The sequence below is a fragment of the Mauremys reevesii genome, linkage group 18 (assembly GCF_016161935.1).
Source record: "Mauremys reevesii isolate NIE-2019 linkage group 18, ASM1616193v1, whole genome shotgun sequence".
NCBI classification, from domain to species: domain Eukaryota; kingdom Metazoa; phylum Chordata; order Testudines; family Geoemydidae; genus Mauremys; species Mauremys reevesii.
Window position 1 is genome coordinate 11,115,578 of NC_052640.1, and position 27,962 is coordinate 11,143,539.

The following is a 27,962-nucleotide window of genomic DNA, read 5'->3' on the forward strand; positions in this document are numbered from 1 at the left end:
GTAGCTCGGTTTTACTGCAAAATTATTGATCGCTTCAGAAAAAGAGAAGAAATCTACCAGATCTCTGATTTAGTCCCTGGACTGTCACACCCTGGGGGCATTCCTTTCCTTACAGTTGTTTTATATTAATAACAAACAACAACAATAATCTTTCAACCAACTGCATAATGTGAATCTTTACAAATCAGTTGTCATTACTTTGGGTTGTGTAGGGAGCACCATTTTAAATCTATTTGTGTAGCAGGAAGATGGGAGTACTGCCGGGCCCTCAGTGAGTTTGTGCTTATAATGTAACTGTGACAGATAGGGCAGTTTCTTGCAATATCTTTGAAAAACGTTATTGAATGAAGTTTAAATATCTTTGAAGTCCATGCTATTGAATGCAAACTTTATGTATTATTGTGGGATTTGATGTAACTTCTTTGGGGGGGAGACAAGGCCAATACAAACCTTGGAAAGTGTTATGAGCATCAAAGGGCTATTTTAAACCATGTGCCAGACAAGAAGGAAGTTTGGGGACAAACAAAGTTAGGTGGGTTTCCTAGGAAATACCGGTGGGGAGAAGGTTGATGAATGGAAATTCCCACCTCTAGACCCAATCTTTTGAAGCTATGCTCTAAGGAGAGAACCACTGTCTGCTGATCACCTCTTTCATGAGCACAAGATCCAAGGCCCAAGCAGTATGAAGGAAAGAATGAACTATTCATTTTTGTTCTTGTTCTGAGCAAAAAATTGTTATGAACTTGTAACTACAGGAAAAACTCCTGTGTGGGGCCTGAAGGGGGGTCTGATCACCTGACAGAGAGATTGTTGGATTTGGGGTTGATCTTTGGTCAGCTTTTTACCATGCGTGTAGGTTCTTTTTAATGTTTTCTCTGTAATGCTTTCACCTTAAGAATAAATGTGCTTGCTTAGAAAGGGCTGTGTGGTAACAGATAATCTAGGTAATTACAACTGCTTGTGGCCTCTTAGGAGAAAGCAAAGCACAGATCCTGGCCTGGTTAGGTAGTCTAACTTGATGGGGAATAACACAGTGTAGGCAGAGAATTGTGCAGCATGGCAAAAAACACTTAAGAGGGAGAGAGACAAGAGTTACTGCCCAAGAGAGATGATGGCTGGTAGCCAGGAGCCTAAAAGTCGGTGACCTGCTGTCCCACCGATGGGGAATACAAGTGCAGTTGCCATGAACTGTAAGTAACATCTGGAATTTGGTATTTGTCTGTGCTCAGGAGCTCTCAGGGGGTTCTGTGGAATCAGGCTGAATCGAGGTTCTAGCTTGCTTGTGCAGTTCCAGTTGAGCTCTCTTCAATTCTGTCTCAACTTCTGGCAATGTTCTGTCTGGCAATGGAAACAGAAGTTCCAACGTCTCCTGGAGAAGGCTGTTTTTTTCATCATATTTCATCGTTAGGGCTGGAAGTGAGTCTCACAAGGAAACCTCTTCTTGCAAGATTTCAAACCTAGTTTGCAAACTCAAGACAGTTCAGACAAACAACATAATTTCTGTGTGCTTTGCCCCCAGCAAGATGCACTCCCCAGGCCAGGGGCAGCTGTATAGGGGGAGAAGGTTTCATGCCCAGAGGAAGGCATGGGTAGTACTGCTGTCATGCTCCCACACGGGTTCTGCTGGGATCCGAATCAGTCCATCTCTTAGTCAGTCTGGCTTTGAACCTTCACAGGCCTGTCCTCACTTTGGTGGCTTCACCAGCTGGCTCCTGTACCACCAGAGGAGCAGGAGCTGAGGGTGGCTTGTGCACACTGCCCTCACTCCAGATGAACTTACTGTCTCTTCATTGAGGACTTAGAGGCAGGACTTTGTGTCATTCTGTCAGTCTGCGTGCGGTTCTGAACTTCTGGAACCCTAAGGATGAATTATCTACTCGGCCACTGGATGTTGAATATGGACAGTGGTATGTAATTGTACTACTCTGATCTGTCACAAACCTTTGGGCAGAGCCTTTTGTCTTTCAAGCTCCTGATCTTTTCTGCTCAGAAGAACCAGATGGGTGCTTGACAAGTTCCCTGCTCTGATTTAAGTATTCATTATTGCAGACATTAGGCAGAAGCAGACAAGGCTGGAGCACTGATGTTGACTTACTCAATTACCTGTTCTGTCTGTTCTGTAGCAACCTTTGCTTAAAACAATGAGTATTGTATTTTTAAGCTTTTCATTAAGTGTTATGCTCCACTGAGAACAACTTTATTACACAGTGACAGGCTGAAGAGAGGTTTTGATCTCAGACAGAAAGGAAAGCAGAGAAGCCTATGTGGCAGTTAAATGTTTTTAAACGCATGCAGGCTGTACACTGGCTGCTTTTTATGGTGGCACTCAAAGGCAAGTGGCCAGATGTGAGCTGCCATATCCTCATCAAGAAGGAGCAGCGCGGGGAGGAAAAGGAGCCGGTATTTACAGCATCGCTCGATGTGAGACAGGACACAGAACAGACTAAGTGCTCAGATAGCATCAGAGGTCAATGAATGAAATCCACAAGAAGAAACAAACTGTACTGTGTAATCAAAGACTTGCAAACTCAGACGGGATCTTAGTGCAGATAAAAGTACTACACCCTGGCCTTTGAAGCAGCACTCACCCAATGGCCTGGCTAATCTGTTCACTGACCTGAGTCAAAGAAACCATTTTAATCACTCAGCACCACACACAGGAACATACATGTCTCTACCCCAGAGGAGGTGTCAGCAATGTAAATTGTATCCAGGAGTTATTATCTGCCAGGAAAGCTCACCTAAAACTACAAGATTACATTTCTGCTGGGTTATGATACATTATGGGTATGTCCAGGAGCATCCCATCCCTAGACTGCTTGGAAGCCATTCAGCACCGCTGACTTTGTTCCTTTGTTAGTATTTCACTGCATCATGAGCTCTGGGAATGTAAAGATACACATTATTATCTGTCATACAGCAGCACCCAGAGGTCCCAACTGAGATCAGACCCAATTGTGTTAGGAGCTGTACATACACATAGTAAGAGACAGTCCTTGCCTCCAGGAACCCACAGTTTAATATTGTTTGCCACATTGTTGTAGTTGCGTTGGAACCAGGATATGAGACACACAAGATGGGTGAGGCAATATTTGTTATTGAGCCAGCTCCTACTGGTGAAAGAAACAAGCTTTCAAGCTCCACTGAGCTCTTCTTTCACCAACAGAAGTTGGTCCAATAAAAGCTATTATCTCCCCACCTTGTCTCTCAACAGGCTAAATAGACAAGACAGGTGGAAGAAAGGGTTATTATTCCTGGTTTGCAGATTGAGACCAGAGAAAGGAAGTGATTTGCCCAAGGCAACACAGCTAGTCTGCAAGAAAGCTGGGACCTGAACCCAGATCTCTCCAGTCCCAGGAGTCCTTTTTCTCTCAGCTCTCTCTGCTTTCAACACATGCCTTCCAAGAAGCCTTTTCCACAATAAGTCTCCTGCTGAAACCTGAAGTGGGGGATTATTTCCCATTTTCTTTGGTCTGCTTAGGCCACATTGCGCAGTGTAAACCAGCGGAGAATTCATCTTTGATGTAACTCCACTGCCCACTGCCTCTGTAGCACAAGGCCTGATTCTACACAGCACTGAGCATCCTCTCCGCACCTCAAAGGAGCAGTGCAATAGGGACGCTTACCTCTATCTTGTGCATGACCCATTTATTACAGCTACCCTTCCGGAATGCCAAAAAACGATCCCCTTCCAGAGAGAACATTACATATGAAAACGTGCAAAGATCACGTTACCCTTCGCACTGCCACATAACATGCAAGGCTGAGATGAGAGTCGGCCTGTTATTATCACAGTTCACATCAGAACATTGATTTCCTGTCACCCTGCACCTTCCTTGCTGGGAAGAGAAGGGGCAACGACGTAGGATTGCTTACATGTATCTGTCAGACTAATATAGAAATTAAAAGCCAACGAGTGACCTTTTATGACAGAGGGAGTCCCCCATTTCTGCTCATACTGCTGTAACGGCACAGAACAACCATTTCTACAATGCCAGTGCACCCTGTGTCCCCATCAATAATCACTGTTAAGAAGGGAGCACCATCCAATTAATTTAAGGAGTCAAGTGTGCATGAAGCACTGGTCAGAATAGAGCAGTAGGTGTCAAAAGGGGAAGAGGAATCAAACACTGGAACCCTAAAATCTACGCATTTATTTTGCACTGATGTAAAAAGAAAAGGGAAGAGAGAAAGAGAAACAGAAAACAATATGGCTTCAAAGCCAAAAGTAACCAATTAAAATAAAAAAAAAAGTCATTCCCTCATTAGTATGTCAGCCTGCTAACCTTGCTTAGGTTTACAAGATTGCTCGTAACCGTTTCATCCTAGGGAAATCATCATTCTTTTCTGATAGCAGGGCTGCTCCCAACCTGTCAGCCTCCCACTTCCACCAAGTTCATTACAACTCGTTTTCCAATTCTGCATATCTTTCTGGAGCTTGTTACAGAGCGAGGGAACAATTACTTGCACATCAAGGGGATGAGAAAATGTGGAGAAGCTCCTTTGTAGTGAGGCGAATCCTCATTTCTCATAAGAGAGTTATGAAGAAGTTGGAATATTGTTAGAGGGTGTAACATGTAATAAGAGACAGTGGGAAAATAAATGCTATATAAAGAAGGTAGGTTAAACTCAGTACAAATGTATGTCTGCAGCCTTATAGTCTTGACAGAGAGGATTACGCAGCTATAAACTGTTCTTTCTATGAAAAATACCTCGTACTGTTAATGCAGAAACAAAGGTTTATATAGGCAGGGGGAAAAATAGTTTCTAAGTGCTCGATGCTGCAAGGCACAGAGCATCCTGATTCCTGATCCAACCAAGTACTTAGGCATGCGTTGAACTCAGTGAAAGTGCCCATGTGCTTACAGTTAGGCACATGCTTAAGTGCTTTGCTGGAATGGCACCAGGGGCTCAGAACCTGCAGGATCAAGCGCTATAAGAAGAAATGCAAATGCAACACTGGGATTCCCTCTGAGACCTTTCCACTCTGCTCATCCAGATCTGGGAGAATACTTCATCCAGCGCTGTGGGATCCAAAACACTCAGTCCAGGTCCAGCTCGTCACTCAGGTTACTTTACTGTAACAGCTCTTTGCCCTCACTGGCCAATCTCAGACACAGAGGATTTAGGTACATGGTGATGCCACAATTTCCAATTCATGTCCTACACCACATCATTTATATACATCTTTCCTAGCTACTAAAATCTATACTCGTACAGACCAATCACCTTCCAGAGTGCATACAGACCAATAAGGCAATCTTATAGTTCAAGGTGTTTCTTCCTACTTTGTTTATTATAAACATACCCACAATAGTCTAGTTAGTTTCTGACTCCCTAATTTACTATAAACAGATTCACAATAGTTCATTGTTTCGGCAATTACTTGTTCAGGCATGTCTTGTCTTGTCTCAACTTGGGCCTGCTCATGTCAGCTAAGCCAGCCCTACAACATCCTGGTCATCAAACCATTTCTTAACCCATTTGGCTTCTGCATTAGCAATCCTGGAGCTTTTTGCACACACTGCCATCTTACAGTTTTATTTACAAACATCCTCTTTGCGGTGCTGGAAAAGAAGTTTCCGTGAACTAGAAGGGAGACAGCCTTCTAGTGAGAAACAAGGAGGATCGATGGGACAAAATTCACTCCAGCAAGGCCTGTAATAGGGCTGTACAGACGGGAGATGGTTCAGACAGACCATCTGCATTGTGGGGAGGGAAGCTTGCTGCATTCCCAGCACACCATGGAGAACTGGCTCCAAATAGATGCATAGCGTATACTAAATGAGGAGGAAGGAGATGGATCTGCAAAGCGCGACCACCAGCTCAGATAAAATCAATGCAAGTCCTAGGGGAGCTGCTCCTTCTTGGCCCACCTTAGAGAACTGCCTCATACAGACTCAAAGCTCAATACTGAGCTTGGCCTGCAGTATGGTGCAGGACGCACAGTAAAGCTGGGTGATGGGCGTAAGCGAGAATCTGAACTCGTTATACTCTAGTATGTCTTGTTCCAGGGCATATACTGTTGAGTTGGGCTTGGCTGACATGATAACAATCACAGTCGTGACATAAATGATGTTAAGACACTGGCCCAGAACTGCTTTGTGCTCTAGACTCTCCCCACTGATAAAGAGCAGAGGGGGAGGCTTTATTTGAGTTTACTGAACTACCTAATTAAAAAATGAACTTCTAGGAAGAGAGGGTTTACAGCATCAGATAAAGCCATTGGCCCATAAAATGCAGTATCCTGTCACCAATGCTTCAAGAGAAGGCCAGAAAACTAAACCGCATCATATACCTACTATTTGTACTACACTGCACATGAGAGAATTCCCCCGACTCCCACAGGTGACAAGTTTCTGACCGGAAGCATGAGATTTAGTTAACTGTATCTAACGAAGGATTTCTAATGTGCCCTTGTCTGCAATAGACATGGGCATCAAATCATAGCATGCATAATTCAGGATATATAATCACAAGTAGTATTAAAGGTCATCAACTCATCTAGTACTTCTCAAAATCTAGCTACTGTATTTGACTTGATGGTTCTCTAAGTGCTCGCCTTGACACACACTGAGGGATGCAGATTCTGCTCTCAATTATAGCTGTATTAATCCAGAGTAAATCAAGAGTTTACACTGGATTTATGCCCTTGGATTAAAAAAATAAAAATAGAATCAAGCCTATTTATTCTATCAGCCAGACAGGCCACTTTGCCAACAGAGTTCCAATGTCCAGGCATCAGTTGGCTGACACCACAGTATTTTAGTTCAATAGCCCTGACTTACTGAAGTTTCAAAGGAGAACGTGGGTGAGGTAATATCTTTTATTGGACCAACTTCTGTTGGTGAGAGAGACAAGCTTTCGAGCTAACAAAGAGGTCTTGTTCAGGTCTCTGTGCAAGTGTGAAAGCTTTTCTCTTTCACCAACAGAAGCTGGTCCGATAAATGAAGTTTCAAGGAACTTTCTACGACTTAAATCACTGACGACAGGATGCATTACTCATCACTGTTCCTTTGGAGAGAGACAGACACTCCAGACATCACTTTATTATTCACATTGACAGACAGAAAAAAATCATTTCAATAAAAGGGCCACAGTGGAATGCACTCATCCTTCTAGCACTGAGCAATACAGAAATGATCAGAGACGGATCACATAACAAAGGAAAGCTCCCCATCGGAAAAGTTGGCAAAGTATAATTACAGTATTCAGATAAAAGGATCTGGTGATGTTTCACATAAATTCTGGTGGCAGCCTGAACATGAAAGGGGAACACATCTGATGGGCATGCAAAAAGATTAAGGCAGGAAAAAATAAACAATCCCATTAATAATTGATGCAATTCTTTAACCAACCGCATAAAGATAATTTAGTTGGGGTTGGTCCTGCTTTGAGCAGTGGGTTGGACTAGATGACCTCCTTCCAACCCTCATCTTCTATGATTCCATAGGAGCTTTACCTTTATCAGGGCCGGCTCTAGCAATTTCGCCGCCCCTGATAAAGGTAAAGGGGTGCTCTGGCGGTCGCCGGTCCCGCGGCTCCATTGGACCTCCTGCAGGCGTGCCTGCGGAGGGTCCGCTGGTCCCACGGCTCCGGTGGACCTCCTGCAGGCGTGCCTGCGGAGGGTCCGCTGGTCCCGCGGCTCCGGTGGACCTCCTGCAGGCGTGCCTGCGGAGGGTCCGCTGGTCCCGCGGCTCCGGTGGAGCATCCGCAATCGTGACAGAGCGCCCCCCGCAGCATGCCGCCCCAAGCATGCGCTTGGCGCACTGAGGTCTGGAGCTGGCCCTGACCTTTATGACACAACACTGGAGTATTGCACAGAATGGGCACATGACACCCTATTCATGAGGGCCATATAAGCAGAGCTGGATGCATTTTTTTTTTTTACCAGCAAATAGTAAATTCACTGAAAATGCATTTTTCAGGGCACCAAAACTTTTCATGACATTGGATTGAATTTGGCAATTCGTATCGGCCAAAAAAAAAAAAAAAAAAAAAACCACCCTGGAAAACAAGTTTCAGAAATGTCGAAACATTATTTTGAAAATCATCAAAATAAACCATTTTTGAAAGATTGTTTCAATTCAACATTTTGTTTCAAAATATCATTTCTTTTCAACATTCCAAATTTTTATTTATTTTTTAGGTTTTAACATTTTGTTTCAAAAACTGAAAAAAATCCGTTCTAGTTCGAAATGACCAATTTCATTTTTTATTTTTCAGTTCAAATACTGAACCAAAAATCAATTATTTGTTCAGCTGCACATGTAAGTACCTAGACACAGAGAGAATATCAATACTAGCAACTCTACAAGGTGACCATATTATCCCAAAGACTGTCTGCAAAATAATAGGGGCCTTTTCCCCTCTGTTTGTGAGAAGGGTGGAGTGGCGAATGTTACATGGAGCACAAACCTCAAAAGCAGCCCAGGCTTGAAGAAAACTTCATTACTTTAAAAGCTGAATTTTTCTCTGCGTACGTTGGAGTCAGTACTACCTGAAGCAAAACTCTGATTAATAACCAAGAGGGGGTGGGAGGTAGAGGGAGGAAACCATTTCAGTAGTCCGGTGTAAATAGTCAAAAATAATAACAAAGATGCTAGTACACCTTTAAAAAGGGAAGAGATGAGGGATGGGAACACTAGTGGTCCAGAATCTAAATGATTGTTAAACGCATTTATTCCTAACTTGGAATAACTATTCAATGTATATTTCTTAAGCGTTGGTTAAATTTCAAATGAAAATGTACGTATTGAATAGCTCTATGTTTAGTTTTACTGTTTGTGGCTTATTTCTTAATACCTAGGGTATCTAGTGGCCTTTCATCAACATGTTGTCGTTGATCCAAATGGATTTCTCTCTCCTGTCTATTTATCAATATGCATGTATTGATACTGCACATGAAGTTATTATAGAAAGAGGTTTAAAATCCTGAAAAATCAATACAGCAGCGGCTGAGTATCGTGCTAAGTCAATTCAGAGCTGCACCAACAAAGGCCAGCTGCTCCAGCAATGGTTCCAAAATTCAGAAACACTTGGGGTGTTTTGTTTGTTTAATTTCTTTTCTTTTCATTTTCCCAGAGGATCAAAGGCCCTAGGATTCTTATTTGGCATAGCCTCATGGGACAAGTAGTCCTCTGACCTCTAGGTGAATCTGAAGCAATAGTCAGAAACAAATCAGGCATGTTAAACATTCAAAGCCAAATCCTGATGTCTTCATTCAGGCAAAATTCCCCTGGACTTCAATGTAAAGACTCCAGGATTTGCCCTTTAGTTCCTACACAGAGATACAGTGACTGCTGATGCCTGGAGTTTTGCAGCTAGAATGAAAAAAAAAAATAACTCTAGGTATGCAGTTAACATCACTGACCCAACAGAACCAGAAGGCCAGTTTCTGCCTCAGAGCCTTAGGGTAAGAACCATTTGTAAAGGCTCAAATCCTGATCCCATTCAAGTCCCTGGCAAAACCATCACTTACTTCAAGGGACCAAAACCAGGCTGATCACAGCCCAGTAAAGTCAATGAGAGTCTTTCCATAGGCTTTGGATCTGAATTATGGTCTAAAATTCATGCAGAATAAGATTCAGTGGGGTGGGTGACACTTGTCAATGGGATGCGAAGTGCAGTACAGAAGCATTTTTGGCAACTGATTGATTGTTCTTGACCTACAGGCTGGGTGACGGTTGTTGTTGTTGAATTCTTGTTAATCTGCATCATGCCTCCATCTTGCTACGGGGCTTATGCATAACAATACGTTTGTACAATATTGATCTGATATAGTTACAGCCACTAACAAGATGGAATAACTTCCCAGATCATTTTTAAACATCCTCAATTTAATTAGGATCAGCAGGCAGTCATATTCTACAGACTTCTAGGGAAACCAATGAGATTGGCCACATTGCAGCTAAATCTCTGCCTACTTCATTCTTTTCATTCTTTTTTCAAATATTTCAGCCTAGAAACACAGAGAATGTGCTGCCATCCAACTGAGCTGGGTGAAGGGCAGGACACTGCATGTGGGTCATATGAATCTGAGAATCTCCTTCCAGTGGTCTGCATGAGGTAGATGCACAGAGCAGTTGTGATTACGGGAGCGAACCGGGCCTCAGGAAATCTGAGTTCATTTCCTACTTCTGCACAAAAGACCTTCAAGGAGCCATTTAATCTCTGTCTGCCTCAGCTCCCCATCTGTAAAATGGGGATAAAGATACTTCCTTTGTCTTGTCTATTTAGACTGTAAACTCTTTGGGGCAAGTACTATCTCTTATTACATGTTAATGCACAGCCTAGCAGAATGGGGCCCAGGTCTCCAATGATGCTACTGTATTCATAATAATGACTAGGATTCTCAAAAAGGCCTTAGAAGTTAGACACACAACTACCCTTGCAAATCAGTGAGATTTTGGTATCTAACTCCCATAAGCACCTTTGGAAATTCCATCCAATAACAATATATTTCAGAATTCCAATTCTCCTACTGGAAGTCAGTGATGAACAAGTTGTCAGTATAGTGCTAAGCAAGAGATATCTGTAATCATGGAGCCAGATCCTGGGAGGTGCTTAGGATTCACAACACCCAGTAAAGCCAATGAGAGTTGCAGGTGCTCAGCATTCCTCTCAGCATTTTGCCCAGGACAAGTGACCTAGTTTGAAAAAAAGTAATCAAGCTTTTGCACTTACACTGAGAATGTGCTTTACAAAGGTGATGTTAGCACTGGAAGCATTATTGTGTCCATTTTACAGATAGGCAAATTGAGGCAGAGATGGAGCAGTTGCATGAACACCCAAGGTAAATGAAAGAACGATGAACAGAATCAAGGTGTCCTGGTTGTTCTAACTATTATATTATACTTCACTAATGCTCTAATCATTATACCACATTAACCATTAGATTGCACATCTCTTCCTTGCTCTGGTAGCTCTGTTGAAAGAAAGATCCCCTTTTCTCTCTTCTTTTCTACCACCCCAACTTCCTAGCAGAACTGCCAAGCACCACCTCTCCCAATATGCTGTCTGTTAGTATAGAAACCCATGCCTATGCCAGAGACTGACTGCACTCCTCAATCAGCTCAGTGATATTGGTTATCGATCCTCAATCTTTCAGCGCACTTGCTCTTCCCACCACACGAGCTTGACAAGAAAAGTGGTTGTATATATATACACACATGTGATCATTCCAAATCTGCCAACAACCACAGAAATGGCTTGACAACTTTTATGCTCATAGAACATTGCAGTCACCTAACGGAGATGGGTGTGAGCTCTCTGAGCATTTTGCCTTTTTGCAGCTAAATCCTGAGGTTGTAAAAAGAATTTCCCTTCTTGATGTCAAATTTTTCATTTTGTCTGAATGTTTATCTTCAGCCCTGAAACACTCCTGATGCTTTTCATCTGTTTGTCAATTGAGAAGGGACCTGAGGTTCTCTTGGAAAAGGAATTCACCTCACAGCAGGCACACAAACTTCACAAGATCATACCTGGCAGCTGTTGCCAAAGCTCCTTTTATTTTGGCTGGTGAGTGAAGCTGAGACCTTGGCAATTCTTTACTGTATCAGCTACATTCACTCTGTGAGGTGGAAGATGGGTTGGGAATAGTCAGCTGTCTAGGTTAGTTCTCTCTAACACCTTCATGCAGTACCTCTGATCACTATGTATATACATTGGTGGAAAACTGGACATGCACTGGGTTTTTCTAAAGAAAGCTTGCAGATGTTGTAGGGTGAGAGCAAACTGCTGCTGATGGATGCATAACTACGCATCACTCCCTCCACTCATCCTGCCAGGTCCATCTTCCCAAATGGCATTATCCATGCCCTACCATTTGAGGCACTAAAGTGCAGGACCTCCCAGCAGTTTCAAATCCTTTCTGGCTCACAGGCATACAGCGTGGGTAATGGAGGAAAGGCACAAGGGATGGAATCCCACTGAAGTCAATGGCAAAACTCCCATTGACTACAGTGGGAGAGGTGTCTAGATTTCACCCCAGGTGTACGGCTACGTCTGTGACCTCAACAAATTATTTTCTATTCTGTTCTGTACAGGCAGAGGTGAAAGTAAGCTGGTCCAGTCCGGTCCAGCATATCGGCAAGAGCCGGTGCACAGCCGACTATCGGCAGGGGGCAGCTTCCCCGGGCCGACAATTTAAAAGCGCTCTGGGCTCCAGGCAGCGGCTGAAGCCCCTGGCCCTTCAAATCGCCGCCAGAGCCCCGCTGCCAGAGCCCTGGGGTAGTGGCAGCGGCTGGGAGCCCCAGGGCGGCAGCAGCGATTTAAAGGGCCCAGGGATCCCAGTCGCCGCTACCACAGCCAGAGCCCTGGGCCCTTTAAATAACAGAAATACAGCATCACTGAAATAACACGAGGCTGTGAGAGCACAAAGCCTTCCCTTGTAGGAGGTTCAACTGCTGTATTCTGCCACACACCGCACGACAGGACTTTGTGTTGTCGTACGCTACACAATATTTTCAACAACTTGAAAATTTTATTTATGCCTTATGGAACTTTTTGCGTAAGGTCGAATTTGCATAAGTCGGGTCTTGCGTAACCCGGGGAGTGTCTGTAACTGACATCCGTCATGTGTGTTCTCATCCTGAAGTTGTACAGTGGAGTGTTTTAGTTTTACAGGGATTTTTAAAAAAATACATACTGCTCTGTGTTTGTCAGGGAACGCAAGGCCTAGGGAATGTTCCTTGCATTTGATGCGAAAGGTGATGAGTTTTGTGGTGGTGCTTGGTTTCCATCGGAGTTCATTTCACAGTCTTGGACCAGCCCCCACAAAATCTCTGTCTCCTGCACAGGCAAGTCTTACTCCAATGGTAGAAAAAGACTCATTGTGACAGAGGAGTGAAGTTGGCAACACAGTTTTCATGCTGCAATGCTAGGCCCAGTTTATTGAGTGCCTTGAAGGTATGGACGAAGACCTTGAAATTGACTTAATAATTGCATAGCCTTTTAATGAAAAGATGGGTAAAGAGGAGTGAGACTCTTTCAATAGTGGGGACTTCATTTATTTAGGACCAGATACTCTAAGGTATAGACACCTAAAGATAAAGACAGGAGCCTAGTGAGATTTACAAAAGTGCCTATGCCAGTTAGGCATCTAACTCTCATTGGTTCTCATGCCTAAACTGCTTAGATTTTTTTTTTAAGTTCTAGTAGGGGCTTATCTGCCTCTCTAAGCAACTAAATATCCTTGAAATCTGACCTTTAGTTATTCAGGGCTATGGCTGAATTTGTTGACATTGTTGACCTTGTGATCTGTCCCTCTGCTGTACAATTAAATCTCTTGTGTTTTCATATATACAAAGATAATTTTATCACAAATCTCATGATATTCAGTGTTATGCTTAAAGCCCCTGCTCCTGGAGTCATGTTATTTTGTTAGAATCTCAACTTAATTTCTTTTTTTTTTTTTAAGTACTTTTCTACATTCATGGTTGTGAAGGAAAGTTTGAAAAACATGACCCAAGTATAACCTACAGGCGCAGAAAGCTGAAGGCAAAAGAAAAAAGAACCCCAAATGTATTTTTTTTTAAATCACATGATTTTAAGCCCTCTCATGATTTTTGAGGCCCAACTAATTATTTTTGAACACTCAGGACTGACCATAAGGATTCTGTTTAGCAAGGTGAATTCCATTGACCAAGAATGACCTCCTGTGTTTAACACACACAGAAGAGACTTTTTCTTCCTACAGAATGTGCAGAGTTTAAGGAGACCAAGGACAGAGACACATTTTATAGAGAGTTTTAAAAAAACCAAAATCAAACCTCCCCATGATTTGATCAGTTGGGGCTCATGGGTTCTGTTCTGTAGTTCTGTCACCGGCCTATTGCATTGGAAGTTCATCCCAGGCAAGAAATTAGTATCACTGAAAGACATGAAGATGGGTTATAAAGTGGAAAGGGTTTCATTTCAGTTCTTTTGACTTAATAATGAAGTATCCCTTTAAAGATCAAGAGGTTAGTGTAAAATGCCATAGCTCCACTAGGATCTGCCCAAACTGTCTAGAATTGCCACCTTTCTCACTCTCCTTCTTGTGGACCAGCTGAAACTGCTTCGGAAGCTTAGTTTATACAGATATAGATGCTACAGTGTTTGCTATTTTATATGCACTGAAAAATAGACAGACAGAAGAATTAGACTGCATTTTTTTCTGCATCAGGAAGAGTCTCCAATGTTTTCTTTAGTGCCTCCTTGGGAGTTTTTTCAGACAGTTTTGAGTCAGTCTCGCACCTCCTTGCAGATTTTCAAAGGTCATATTAAAATCTGTTCCAGCTAAATACCTTGTTTTCTTGAAGTCTGAGACTAGAAATTGGAATGTTACACCTTAGTGTCACTAATCAGAACTCTCAAGGGGATAACAGCATCATAAGACTCTGGCTATTTAATTGTAGGAAAGTTCTTCTCCGAGACTATGGAGGATGCTTGAAATTCAGCAGCGATAAAGCGGAGTGTCTTTCTGTAGGGTAGCTGCAGATTATTCCTTCCTACCCTGCAATTATCTTGGATACTTAAAGCTTCCTGCTACTTAACAGACACACAAACAGTTTTGCATTCCAGTGCTGTTGAGAAGCTTCAAACAAAGATTTAAAAAGTACTGATGGAAAACATACAGTAAAAAACCCAAACAACCAAATCCAATAGAAATGTACTTTCTGAAAAGCAGATATTCCCTCTCATAGGAGAGCACAGGTCCAACCCACAGTCACAGCTAGCTCTTGCAGCCGTGCTCACTGAACACCTGGGACACAATTATAGCCATCAGTGCCAGCCCCATCCGAAGTGACTGAAATGATTTATATTTCATGTGAGATAGAATCAGAAGGCATGGTTCCTTTCACCTCTGTTTTTCTATCCCTCTCTTCCTTCCTGCCCTCTCCCATGCCCCTAATTTAGCTGCTCAAGTTGATACGTAGTTAGGAATATGTATGTTTCACAATAAAATAATTCCACATCCAGAATAATTAAAATCTATTGCTTTAGCACTTTCCTTCCTTGACACAAAGCAGACTCATCTCTAACCCTTGCTCACACAGATATATCCCCGAGGGTTTATGCCCTCTGGTTTCTTTCAGTCTTTTTAAAGGTCATGCTCTGACATTTTGCACAGTGTTGGAAGTCATTGTCTTCCTTTCTATATGTGTCTCTCTCCATCTAAGCACTATTTCTTGTTAGTCACAGGGCCCAAGGCAACAAATCACTTCTTTATAACAAGACTGGATCTGGTAACTGCAATTGGAGGCTGATTAAAAATAAGTCCAGGCTGAAGTAAAGTCAAACACACAAGGATTAAAGAGAAATAATCAGTCACCTGTAATGACAGAAGACTCTTTTCATACTGAATTGCAATGTCTTAGACCAGATTCAATCTATCCCCATTTATAAACAAATATATGGCCCACTACCATAATTAACTGTCTGTATATGAAAGGAATGTCAACTATTATAAAACCCCCTTTTAAACTTTCAAAACATCACCATCCCCCCTGTCCCTCCCTCTTCTCCCTCTCCCTCAAGAAAACCCCAAGCCACCACATTCTGGTTACTTGAAACAGGGAAAGCAGCTTTTATTTACTGCATCGTCCTTTCAAAACTATTGGAACTGATAAATGGTGTGTCAGACATCATTAAAGTACCCGTCTTGCCCCTAATTCTAACTCAGACTGGGGCTTGTCAGGCCTCTGGCATGACTTAGCAAAGCCCCAAGGCTGCTCTAAACTGTGCCAGTTTGTAATGAGACAAGGTGGGAGAGGTAATAGCTTTTATTGGACAAGCTTTGAGCTTACAAAAGATACTACCTCGCCCACCTTGTATCGCTAATGCCCTGGGATCAACACGGCCACAACAACCCAGTTTGTATTGGCCTTCTGTGAGCTATTACAAAACACCTGAAGCACAGTGCACCCCAACCATGCTTCCTCCTGCCACACCCTTGGGCCATGAGCCACTGACCCTACATCAAGCAGAGAACCCCATTGTTGTGGGGTTATTGTCCAGAGGTCATCTAGGGTCTTTCTTAGGCCAGGTAAGCTATTAAGGGGCCACAGCATCATACAGAATTGGCACGTCTCTCCTTACAGAATCTCATCTTAAGAAGTTTTAACACTGTCATATTAGAAGCTTCATTTATTCTGGTGGAGGGGAGGGTTGTGGAGAGACCATTCTTGGAAAGTTTTCCAGCTATAAATAGGAAGTGAATTAAACCTGCCAATTAGCCTAATTGGTGTGAAGGCTGATTGAGGCTTGAGTATGAGAGGTTTCACATTATTTAAATGGGGGCTGGGGGGGAACTACAGACCTTGGAAGAGGTAGTTGGGAGGGGAAGGACAGAGACAAGAGATGCAGATCAGGGAGTTAAGAAACAGACAGATGCAATTTTATTGTTTTCTTAACTTCAGAACTGAGGTACCGGTGCAGCACCAGCCCCCCGACGATGACTCAGGGCCGGGACTGTCCTGCTGAGCAAGTCAGTGTCTAAATAATAAACAACTCGAATAACAACAGGGAGTTATTTTGGATAAAAGCCACATGGATTGTGGATTAAGGCTTTGAGGGGTGCAACACAAGGTATGTTTTCGGGGCTCTTTTGGTGAAAAGCAGATGCCTTGTGACCTCCAAAAATCTTTGTCCATGGCTCAGAGTTATGGCCAAACAAAAGCATTGCCTCACACTGCCCATCTCCCGACAGAAGAACTGCAGGAGAGGCCTGGAACTTCTGCATGATGAACATTTGGGAGGCGATCGAGGGCGTTTTTAGATATTGTTTTGGCATCTTTTATGTCACTGTCAATGCAGCAATGACTGTTTATGTAAGAGACCCTAAATACTGAGCCAGCAGAGGACAAATCCAGTCAGTGAGGCAGGGGAAATGGGTCTAGCTTTTGGGGTGGGATGAAGTTGCCCCAGGCAAAAGATGCCTCTTGCTAGCCAACTAGCTAGCAACCCAAAGAGCAACATGTACCAAATGTAAAAAGAAAAAAGTAAGCCAGGCCCAGATCCTGCAACCCTTATTCATGCAAGTAGCCTCCATTTAAGGCTCCTTAGTGAGCATCCCAGAAATGGGGATGAGAGAAATGGCTAAAATACAAAATAAAACAATTACATTTATAGACAGAGAGCAAGATAGAGAGCAATTACTCTCTCTTTTCCCCATAGGCCCTGAACTGTAACAATCACGATTTCATTTCAAGACCCATCAGACCATCCTAACCTTTTTGCTACTAGCTGAAGCCCTGATATGAATTACAAATATATACGGTCTCATAAGGACGCAAGGGGTGAAATCCCAACCAGCATGAGCCTTCCACTTTCAGCCAAAGGAGCATAGGCCTCTGCGTGCTGCAGCAGCTCTGATACTGGCCAGCGCTTTAATAACTTGTGTGGATAGACAATAAGAGGGACTACAGGGTTTTTTGGAAATACTTATGCTGCAGCATTATTTTAATGGCATGAGGCCTCCAAATGTCATGAGAGTGGGTTTCATTAAATATAGATATATTAGTCTTTAATAAGCATTGTTTACCATTGTCTATCATTCAGACCAACTGAAATTCAGCACTGTGGGAATGGTCTGCGTGTGTGTGTGTGTGTGTATTATACAGAAACTCACCATCATAAACGTGCTACTACACTAATAAATTACATACAGCATCAAATCAAAGTCTACAGTGTCAGTTTACAGTGTAAAAAAAAATCCCATTCCTGCACTTAAATTCTATGTTTTCTACATAATCAGCAAGTTGATTATCGTTAGTATAAAGGATAAAAGCTAAAGTGGAGCATGGTTCCTTTAATTATTTAGTTACTAACATTACAGGTGCTCCCGCCTTTGACTCCAGTGAGAGCAAGATTGGACCCAGAGTTGGCTCTGAACTCATTTCATAGAATCGAAGAATATCACGGTTGGAAAGGACCTTAGGAGGTCATCTAGTCCAATCCCTTGCTCAAAGCAGGACCAACACCAACTAAACCCATTCCAGTGCTTCACCATCCTCCTAGTGAAAAAGTTTTTCCTAATACTAATACATTACACTAATGTAAACCAGAAGTAACTTCAGTGAAGTCAGTGGAGTTAAACTGGTGTAAGAGAGATCAGAATTGGACCCATGGAGCTCAAAGCCAGAGAAAACAGAACCTTGGAGATCACAGTCTCCCTTTATAGGCGTTCAGTTCAGATCCACAGATCTAAACCCATCTGTGTCGTTTTGGTTCTGATCTGAGTACAGTCAAAGATGGCAAAAGTGTTATATGATCATCTCGGATCTTATGTCTCAAGAGAAGTTTGTGAAATTTCATTTCAGTAAAACCAAAACTAAATTTGGTCACACCTGAAAACATGACCAAATGTAATCCAGATTCAGAACTGAACACCGCCCCGTCGGGACGGCCCTCACTCAAATGAACTCTCATAATTAGCATTCCTGCATTCAGAAGATGTTACTGATCTCAACAGAACTAATGGCTGGAGATACAGCATGTAATCAAAGGTACTAACCGTGGGGGCTTTTTGTCATGCATAACTTTTCATGACTAAAATCCAGCTCAATTCACAGCGGCCCCACAGGCACTGCTTACTGATTTCAGCCATTTATTGTGCAAATCAATTACTTGATCATTGTGCCGCTGTGTCAGATAAAATGTATGCAAAGTTGTTACCCTTTGATTGTTGTTGAAGTTTGAATTTGTTGGTCTCTGCCCATTTCCCAGTGGGCAGGCAGGAGCTCTAACTGGCACCTTCTCAGCACTCTCAACTGTGGCCAACAACCGAATTAGTCATAGAGAGAAACCTGTATGGTGCCTCCGTGTCAAAATAGTGAGGCTCATTGGTGAACAGCGTGAGAGTTAGGAAGGCCACTACCTCTATTGTTCATGTTTTGTTGACAACTAGGGAAGATTTAATTACATTCTATCCAAAATAAGGCAACATGCCCTAATGCCTTTAAAGATGGGGAATAGGAATGAACTGAAAAGGAAACAGAACAATAATCTCTCTCTCGCGTGTACACACACACTCTCTCTCTCTCTCTCTCTCTACCCGTCTACATACCAACAAGACAAAACTCAAATGAAAACAAGTGCAATGCAATTTATTTGGAAAAAAAATGTGTGTGTTTCAGCAGCTTCTCACCAATAGCACTTTAACCTGCATCAATCTTCCTTTATCACCGTAAGGTTCAATTCTGCAATGTGTTTCGGAGGATCTGTGCATGATGGAATAGCCCTCTCTCCTCATGCCACTTTCTTACTGCTTCAGGAGTGAGCACCAAACTGGTAGCTAACCACATTCATATGAATAATGCTAATTTTTCACTTCCAGGTGCTGACTGTGTAATAACTAATCAGCCCAATCCAAATTATTGGCTGGAAAACAATACATTCAACATATCTTCTCTCTGTGACCGTCATCTAAATAGGAACAAGCCACAGAAGGGATTTTAATGTGTACAACAAATTTGTTAACAAAGAAACTGTGATAGGTATATTTTACCCAAAAGATAGCTAAAAGCGTGAAATCTGATCAATTCCATTTTCAGGGGTGTAGTCCCCTATTGACACAGGTACCCTCAGGGGAGAATTTACAGTGCCCATTATTTTCTAAAATAGGAAGCAGTGAGAAATGACCATGCAAGAAAAGACGCTGTAACGGACTTCACTTCCTCTAAGATTTGTGGGAGTAAAACTCCATCTTAAAACATCAAAAGCCAAGTTCAAAGTCCATTTGAAATAGGATCTGTAAAACGATAGCACATAACCTCAGAAGCTGCTCTGCCCACTTAGACAATAATGACTGGAATTCTTACACGGTCATTACATGGTACCATTTATCTTGCTTAGTGTCTCTGAGTAATGGAGAGGACACAGACACAGACGGAGTACAGCAGATTCATTGCCATGACCATTGAGAAGGGGAGTAAAGAACAAACACAACGCTTTTCATCTCGCCCTGGCAGAATGGCCTGGGAATAAGTAAAAAGTGATTGATATTGTCCTGGGAATATGGCTGCTGGCTTGCTGAGCAGTAAGCACACGTACCACGTTGGGCTGGAAATGCAGCTCTTCATTAGTATCCGATTCTGCCACCCACACTCACACCAAGTAATACTTTACTTCCTGAGCTGTTCCACTGAAGTCTTGAGAAGTCAGGCACTTCTCAATGTGAGTGGGGGTCCTTTGTGGATCAGCTGCACTTCCCTTTTCTTTTACAGGATTGCTTTTTTTTTTTCCCGTACTGATGTAAGTTACTGGACGGACTTCAGTCCTCTCTTTACCTCCACAGCTGGGACATCACAGGCAAGCTCAGTGAAAGCTTGCGAAAGTCTCTACCCTGACCTGAAGGCAGCCTATAAGGGTTGAAGGGTGACTCAATCCCTCTGCCTTTTCAGCCCATGGCATCTCTGACAATACTCCTAACTAGGTGTATCAGTGGCATTGTATGGCCTATTTTTAGACACTTTCAAATTATTATTATTGATGTGTTGTTATATTATTGATGTGCAGAGTCACAAGTGTGCAGAGCAGTTTGTAGAGACTGAAAATACAGGCCCTGCCCAAGGAATTTACAATCTAGATTAATTACAGCCTGATGATGTTCGGCAGAAAGACATCAGGCACAGTCACCAAAGGAAATATCCAGATGAAAATCTGTCAGGAAGCAGACCTGGAATTAAAGGGCAAACCCAGAGGTCTTTACTCCATTTCACAGTGCCCTCATCAGAGAACTTTTCACTGAGGTCAACAGGAGTTTGCAGTCTTGCAACCCTTACTTACATGAAGACAATCGGAGTTGCCAGTAAAATAAGGGCAAGATCTGCAGCATCTGGGCCTGAATGCAGAATACAGTGCAATGATGCCGTGAATCCAAACCTCTGATTATAAAAATGAATCCATATAACAGGGAGGTAAGTGCTTGGAGCTTTCACAGAGATGCAGATTATTTCTGCTGATTCAAACTGGCATTGGAAACAGGTAGTTCCACACCATGAGTATAAAAGGGTTTGAACTTCCATCTGAGGTAGAGAGACAGAGAGGTCCAGCAGGGGAAAACTCTAGGAAAAGCCAAACTCAGGAGAAAGCTTAGGATGAGGTGTATATTGTCCCTGTTTAAGTTAACAATAAATTAAAACCCTAGGAAGCAGGTAAGTTTGCATCAGCTCCAAGGTGTACACAATGTGTAAGGAAAGCGTGGATGCAAATTGCTTACAGACCAGCTATCGGACTTCCCACTTTTAGAGGAAAGAGAATAGCCTACACTCATCAGTTCAGAGCTGGGAGTATATACCATGTGTCGAATTAATGAAGCCATTGCAGCCTTGAAAGTGATGGGGCTGCAGTTTCCTTTAATGATCCACTAAATGTATCTCTACACCGTACTTAAAACCCATGGCTGGCCCATGTCAGCAGACTCCGGCTAAGAGGCTCGGACGTAGGGATTGTTGAATTGCAGTGTTGACCCTCGGGCTCGGGCTTGGAGGTTGGGCTCTGGGACCTGCGGCCGAAGTGAGCTGACATGGGCCAGCCGCAGGTGTTTAATTGAAGTGTAGACATATCCCGAGAGGCTAATAAAGGCTGGTAAACAACATATGGGATGGGGATACTCTCTCAGACAGCTTGAAACAGGACAAATTACACTGGTGGCTGTGTGGTGTACTTAGGAAGTTTGAGTCTCTGTCACTGAGTCTGCTGTTTCTAGCATTCCACAGGAGAAATGAAAGCCAATTAATACAGGCAGCAATAGAAGGAGCACATGCAAAAGGCAATATATCTAGATAAACATACTATCTAAATGCAAGAGGAATTCAAGAGATAAAAAGGATAAAGAATCCCATCAGTCAGCACCTAGTGACAATCTGTCAAAGGTGCTCTAACTTCATTATCACCTCTAATGTGCAATCCTCCTATGGTCCAGCCATGAATGTAGCACAAGAATATTTTAAATAGGTTACATAAAACAGGCACTTGGCCTGGAGCCCTGGTTTTATCATCCAAATAGCCTTTTATGTTACAGTTGGTTCCCCTGTACCTCCTGGTTTTATCAAACCTATCGATAATAAATGAAAATGTTATACCACTTGGTAAGTTAACCAAAATGCCAACATCTAGCTAATGAGCCTTATAATTGAGTTGTAATGAATTTTACATCGTGCTCTGTGATTTGAATGGTGTAACGGGTACTAGAAAGAGATTTAAGAAGGAATGTTTTCTGATTTTAACTCTTTGATTTCCAAAAAAAATGGACCACAATTTAGGGCTTTCCCCACCTCCCCCAATCTTTACTCCTATGAGCAATCAGTTGAGGTCAATTAGATTACTCACATGAGTAAGACTGAGGGATCAGCTGCTAAAGATGTGAGGTAGGAGAAATCTGAAATTCTTCTTCTTGCACAGGTTAGGCTGCGCAATAATATGCATGAAAAAGACTTCTCTCAGAAAACAGACTATTTCAACAATCTTGTGTAGCATGGTAGCTCTTAAGAGAATAGATCAACTTTTTAAAGTAATGTATTTCCACTGATTGGGATACCCTCATATAAGCCTGAAAAATAAAGCCCCCTCCCCCAAAACTTGTATTTATCTCAAGCATCTGATTGATATTACTTTCTCTGTATTTCCAGTGCAAAATCAACTAAACTGTGTGACTGGTCACCCAAATTACATAGCATATTTCTTTAGCTCCCCTAACTGTCTGGGAAACTTTTTTCAAACCGGAAGCACAAATAACAAATTGTGAACTATATTTTCAGTTGTAGCGTCATTTGAGATAAAGTTTGTGACATTTCAGGCCTTGAAAACATTTTTGTGAATGCCCAAAAGCCAATGACCTCAAGAATAACAGTGAACCAAGGCTTCTGCATGTACTTGCAAAATCCCTTTGTGTATTTTTACAAGCCATGACCAGAGGCCAGATTTTCAAAGAGACTTCGAGCCAGTTTTCCAAGGGCTCACCACCCACAATTACAGCCAGGTTTTCCAAAGAGCTCAATTTGCATTTAGGCACTTAAATGAAGGCCAGATTTTCAAAAGTGCTCAGCACTCACCCTATGACACTTACAACTAAATTTTCAAAAAAACCTCATTACGTTGGGTGCTGAGCTCTTTTGAAAAAAATCGAGCTCCAAACACCAAACCAAAAAATTAAAAATCAAGCCCCCTGCCGACCCCCAGCATTTGTTTAGACTCTAGAGCACATTCCCCTGTGATTACATTTTTACATTCCGTCATTTTTTAACCTACTAACCTAACCTACTTGATCACATCCCTTTCAAGTTCTGACTGCTCACAGGTGGCTTGCCAAAGGAAACAAATTCACTGGGGCACATAAGCTCCTGAGGAAGTGGATTAATATTGTGGTGCTCTCATTCATATAAATCAGAATGTCAAGCATCTTTATATACATCTCCCACCCTTTCCTCACCCCCTTTTTCTTCCCACAAAGCGTCCTGCATTAAAAACAACTGGGGACTCCAGCTGTGCAAAGCTTGATGGTTTCACTTCTCAGCATTCCATGTAAATATCTGCTTTCATTTCAAACTCGGGGGTGGGGGGTTCACATTCCCAAAGTTTTGGGTTCAGAAACTCAGTCAAAACTTGGCTAAGTTTCAGCTGGTTTTCCTTTGGAACCATGTGAAAGAGAAATACACTTGGTTTGGATGCAAACAATTAAATAGGCCTCCGTTCACGCAAAAGGTCTGGGAGTCCTTCAAGGAACAGGGCCTGATCCAAAGCTCACTTGAACCCATAGAAAGTCTCCCACTCACTTCAATGGGCTTGGGATCAAATGCTTGGTCTGGGATTTCAGTTAGTTACAAAACTGAAAGCCAGGTGAATTTTAGATGGTTTGTGGTTTTGTGTGGGTAGTTTTCACAACTCTGCTACAGACACAGCTGCTCTCAAAGACCTCACCACTACCATCTTCTTGTCAGGGCTAAATGAAGTTGCTGGCCTGCTAGAGTAAGAGGTTACACAGCATCTACTTGTCCTAAGGATACTATCTATTTGTGCTGACTCCATCACGGATATTTAAAGGAAAAAAAATCAAGAAAAATATTACCTAAAGGTAGACACAACAGATGCTGGATGGACAGAGAGGGGTATTATTGTCAGAGCCTTGTGCAGATATAAAATTTGTATCCTCATCCAATCCACGATGTGCAAACGTGGTCCGCAGATATCTGCATCCACCAATTAAGGGCTCAGGTTTATATGCAGATGCCAATATCTGCAGATTTACAGGGCTCTCGTTATGGATTATTATTTGTATGACAGTAGCATTAGAGGACTCGACCAGATCAAGCCCCCATTGTGCTAGGCACCGTACAAACACACTATAAAAACCAGCCTCTGTTCCAAAGAGTTTACAGTCTAAACAGAAGAGACAGACAAAGGGTGGTACAGAAAACAGAGGCATAGGGAGGGAAGTGACTTACCCGAGGTCACACAACAGATCAGCGACAAAGCCAGGAAAAGGCTGAAAAAGAGTCAACCATCTATGTTCACAACAGGATAATATAGTCTCCTAGGCCCATCAATCCTTGACCTCTCTGCTGAGCTTTCCAGTAATGGGGACACTTAGTGTTCACTGTGCCGGCTCCCACATCTGGTTGTGACTGGCCTGTGGCAGTCAACCCACTTCTCAAAAACCAACGAAGAGCCATCAAATTTCAGCCACCACCATTAGGGGCTGGATTTGAACCAGTGACCTACAGTACATATAAAAGGTTTCTGATACCATTACATATCCCACAGGCTACCCACTTCACAATACTTCATGTGTACTCCCGCTCAGCGTGTGTGACAGGTTCCTCCCTCCCCGCATGCCTTATATACAGAGGCTACGTGTCTCACCCCGAGAGGCTGACTCAAGTTGTAGAAACTCATGCTTTTAGGTGTAGAGGTACCCAGTTTAATCCCTGGTGTCAGCCAAGATGATGGCCATTACCCTTCAGTCCTACCTCTCTGTTCTGCTGGTTCCTCCCCTCACAAAGGAGCACCGTCACGTTAAATATAACTGGGGTAACTTCAGCAAAGTCTATGGAGATAAATTGCTTTAACAAGAATAAACGAGAGGAGAGTCAGAACCAGCAGTTTTTAATCACAAGCATATTGTGGGCTTTCATCTGAAACAAGGACTTTGCCTTTGTGTTCTGTAAGGAAAGAGTCGTGACTCATTGTCTGGATTCTGGCTGTGACTGTAATTTTATACCAGTGTTATACTCCCATGCTGTGGATCAGGTGGTCGAATGACTTGCAAACCCTCCCTCCCCAACTCTCCCAGTAAGTGTAATAAATTAAAAACAAAACCTCTCATCTGACAGTATTTTTATATTACCAAATGTTCCATCCCTGCAGTTATGAATAGAGTACAATTGGCATTACTCAGCTCTCCTATTTCGTACAAGCCTGATGCTTGTACAACCTGGCAGCCTTTTAGCTCAATCATATAAACGTCTTAATACTTTGCATTGATCTGGAATCAACACAGATGCCGACACGTGGATAAAAAAGCATCTGGAGAATTTGTTGGTTGTTATTTCAAGCTGTTTATTATTCCTTGAGGACTCATATGAACACTCAGAACTATCATGCCTGCATTAATAGTGCTCTCCTACACCGCTGGGTACAGTAACACTGTACATTAAAGATGCTTTAGAAAATTGTTTGTGAGTTGCTATTGCACTGGGATTCCTTTGTACAATCTCCAGCTTTGCACTGAACAAATATTGGAAACCCGCATGCTGGGAAGGAGGAAATTTGCACTTCTCAAATTGGCCCCTGGCATATAGTAAAAAAAATAAAGTGGTGATATTCAGAGAGTTATAGTCTGAATATTGGATTCAGCACTTCTATTATTAATAAAGACGCATTGAGTATAGGCAGCGCTGTGCCCTAAGAATCAGGTTCAAGAGTAACGTTGGAACACAGGGTCTTATGGGCCAATGGAGAAGCAGGTCATGCTGTGGAGAGGATGTTCTTGGTATCCAGATGAAGGTAGATAAGAGACGTACCTCCATCTAGCCAGACTGCAACCCCTCCTGGGCATCTGCATGGAGAAGCACAGCTTAAGGAAAGGGTGTATTGAGAAAGGTGGTTACTAAAGGTAAGGAAGAGGCAGAATAGGATGTAAAAGAGCTCACCTCCTCTTGGAGTGTGACAACATGCAGCTAACTGGAAAGGTGGTTAAAGCAGAGCACAGGGAGTTGGGGAGCATAGGGTTTATTCCCCAAACTGCCAATGACTTGCTCTGTGACTTTGGACAAGTAATTTCACTTTTTTTGGCCTCCATTTGCATATCTGTGAAATGGGGATAATGAGGTGTACTCCAGATCACTATTTCCACATGGGTGTAACTCCACTTATTTTGTTTAATGAAGGACTCAGCTGTTGTAGCCCAAATGACTCCAGTGGGAGGGCAAGCAAACTACTCACTCACCTAAACGAAATCTGAGGAACTGGACAATAGAGCATTTAGACCTAATGTACCAGCCACCCAGTCTGAGGGTAAAAAACCACCAGACTCTTCTGCTACCCATAAGGCAACACCAAACAAACAGTGGGGTAAGCCATGTCCTGTTGGGAGGAGAGGATTCTGTCACCTTTGTCTAAGAGGGAGCACACTGGTTACTGATAGCTACCCAACTCCCCCAGTTTTCGGTGTTTCAGTCCTAACGTGGTCTAATATTAGCCCCATCACTATAGATCATGGTCAGATGGAGCAAAGAGGGAAACCCTTGATTTTACAAGGGAAATCACAAGTGCAGTGTGCCTCAGTACAATCCTAACAGCGGCTTGTGTGTTTATAATGGGGAGTTCAGAGCACTGTACAAACGTCAGCTACTTAATTTTCACAACACCTTTAAAGGGTATGTAAGCAAATAACTCCATCACTACTGTACAGGGGGTTAGACAGAGAGGCAATTTGCCCAGGGTTAACCAGCCAGCCAGTGACAGAGTTGGAAGCAGAACACCAGGCTCCTTCCTCCAGATCAGGCTTCCCCCCAAGTCAAATTTTGTGAAAACCTCACAAACGGGATTTGAAAGCGCTGGACCTCTAACAGAGATCCCTCTGGGAAAAAAACAGGGTAGATTGCAATCTTCATGGGTTGTAAATACAGCCCATTACAAGCAACCACATAAAGTGTGTCAGGCGGCAACAGCTTCTTGTCATGCACTTTCATGGTTATTGCAGCAGAACTACTAAAATACAGTCATTATGATCTTACTGTGAAACATTAAAGATGCTTCCCTATGTTTATTTTTAAAATACATTAGTGCTTCGATGCCTTCAGAACTTACAGAACGCAGCAATTTGTTGCTTTCTTAGCCCAACATCTCCAAGTACCCTTGAAAATGCCCTAATTCAAGTCATGTGGGAGGAGAACTGGCATGAGCTCAGGTCTGCAAGCCTTTTGATAGCTTCCAAACTGCTCCACTTTGGACAGAGATCTCCGGTATAGTCCTAAATAAAGCAAAATCTAGACTGTACCCCATTAGGCCATATCTTCCTTAGATATATCCAACCATTTCTTCTACATTCCTGGTAAATGCTTTGCATCACATTTGATGCATATTACAGGTGAAATCCTGGACCCACTGAGGTCAATGGGAGTTTTTCCTCTGATTTCAAGAGGGACAGAATTTCACTCTGCATGCATCATATACACTCTCCAACTTTTCCATGGTGTGGGCTGTAGGTCAGTTTTGTCACATGGCTCTCTCACCTCTCTCATTCATGAATGTCTGAGCCACCTCTCTTCCCCCAATTTGTGACCATATAACATAACTGTGGCAAAAATAATATTAGGAAAATATTCAATGTATTTTAACCTATTTAAAAATTAAATTAAGCAACTAGAAATATGGAGGCGAGCTAGTGCCATTTCACTTACATGGAGCACAGCTTGAGAACCGCTGATATACTTGTATCATGTTTCATATAAGCTTCCAATTAACTTATTTTTTAA

At 42.6% G+C, this 27,962-nt stretch overlaps 1 protein-coding gene across 10 annotated transcripts in view; it reads right to left on the bottom strand.

The window, feature by feature from the left end:
- TMEM132D (transmembrane protein 132D) overlaps positions 1 to 27,962 on the bottom strand; it is a 428,384-nt gene that overhangs the window by 311,180 nt on the left and 89,242 nt on the right. For 2 of the 10 annotated variants that reach the window (XM_039505733.1, XM_039505732.1), the window contains exon 3: positions 13,773 to 13,873. The exons of the other annotated variants lie outside the window; for them this stretch is intronic. In XM_039505733.1, the coding sequence (XP_039361667.1) occupies positions 13,773 to 13,851 (79 nt within the window). In that variant the 5' untranslated portion in view covers positions 13,852 to 13,873. The remainder of the gene's footprint in view (positions 1 to 13,772; positions 13,874 to 27,962) is intronic. 10 annotated transcript variants of the gene reach the window in all.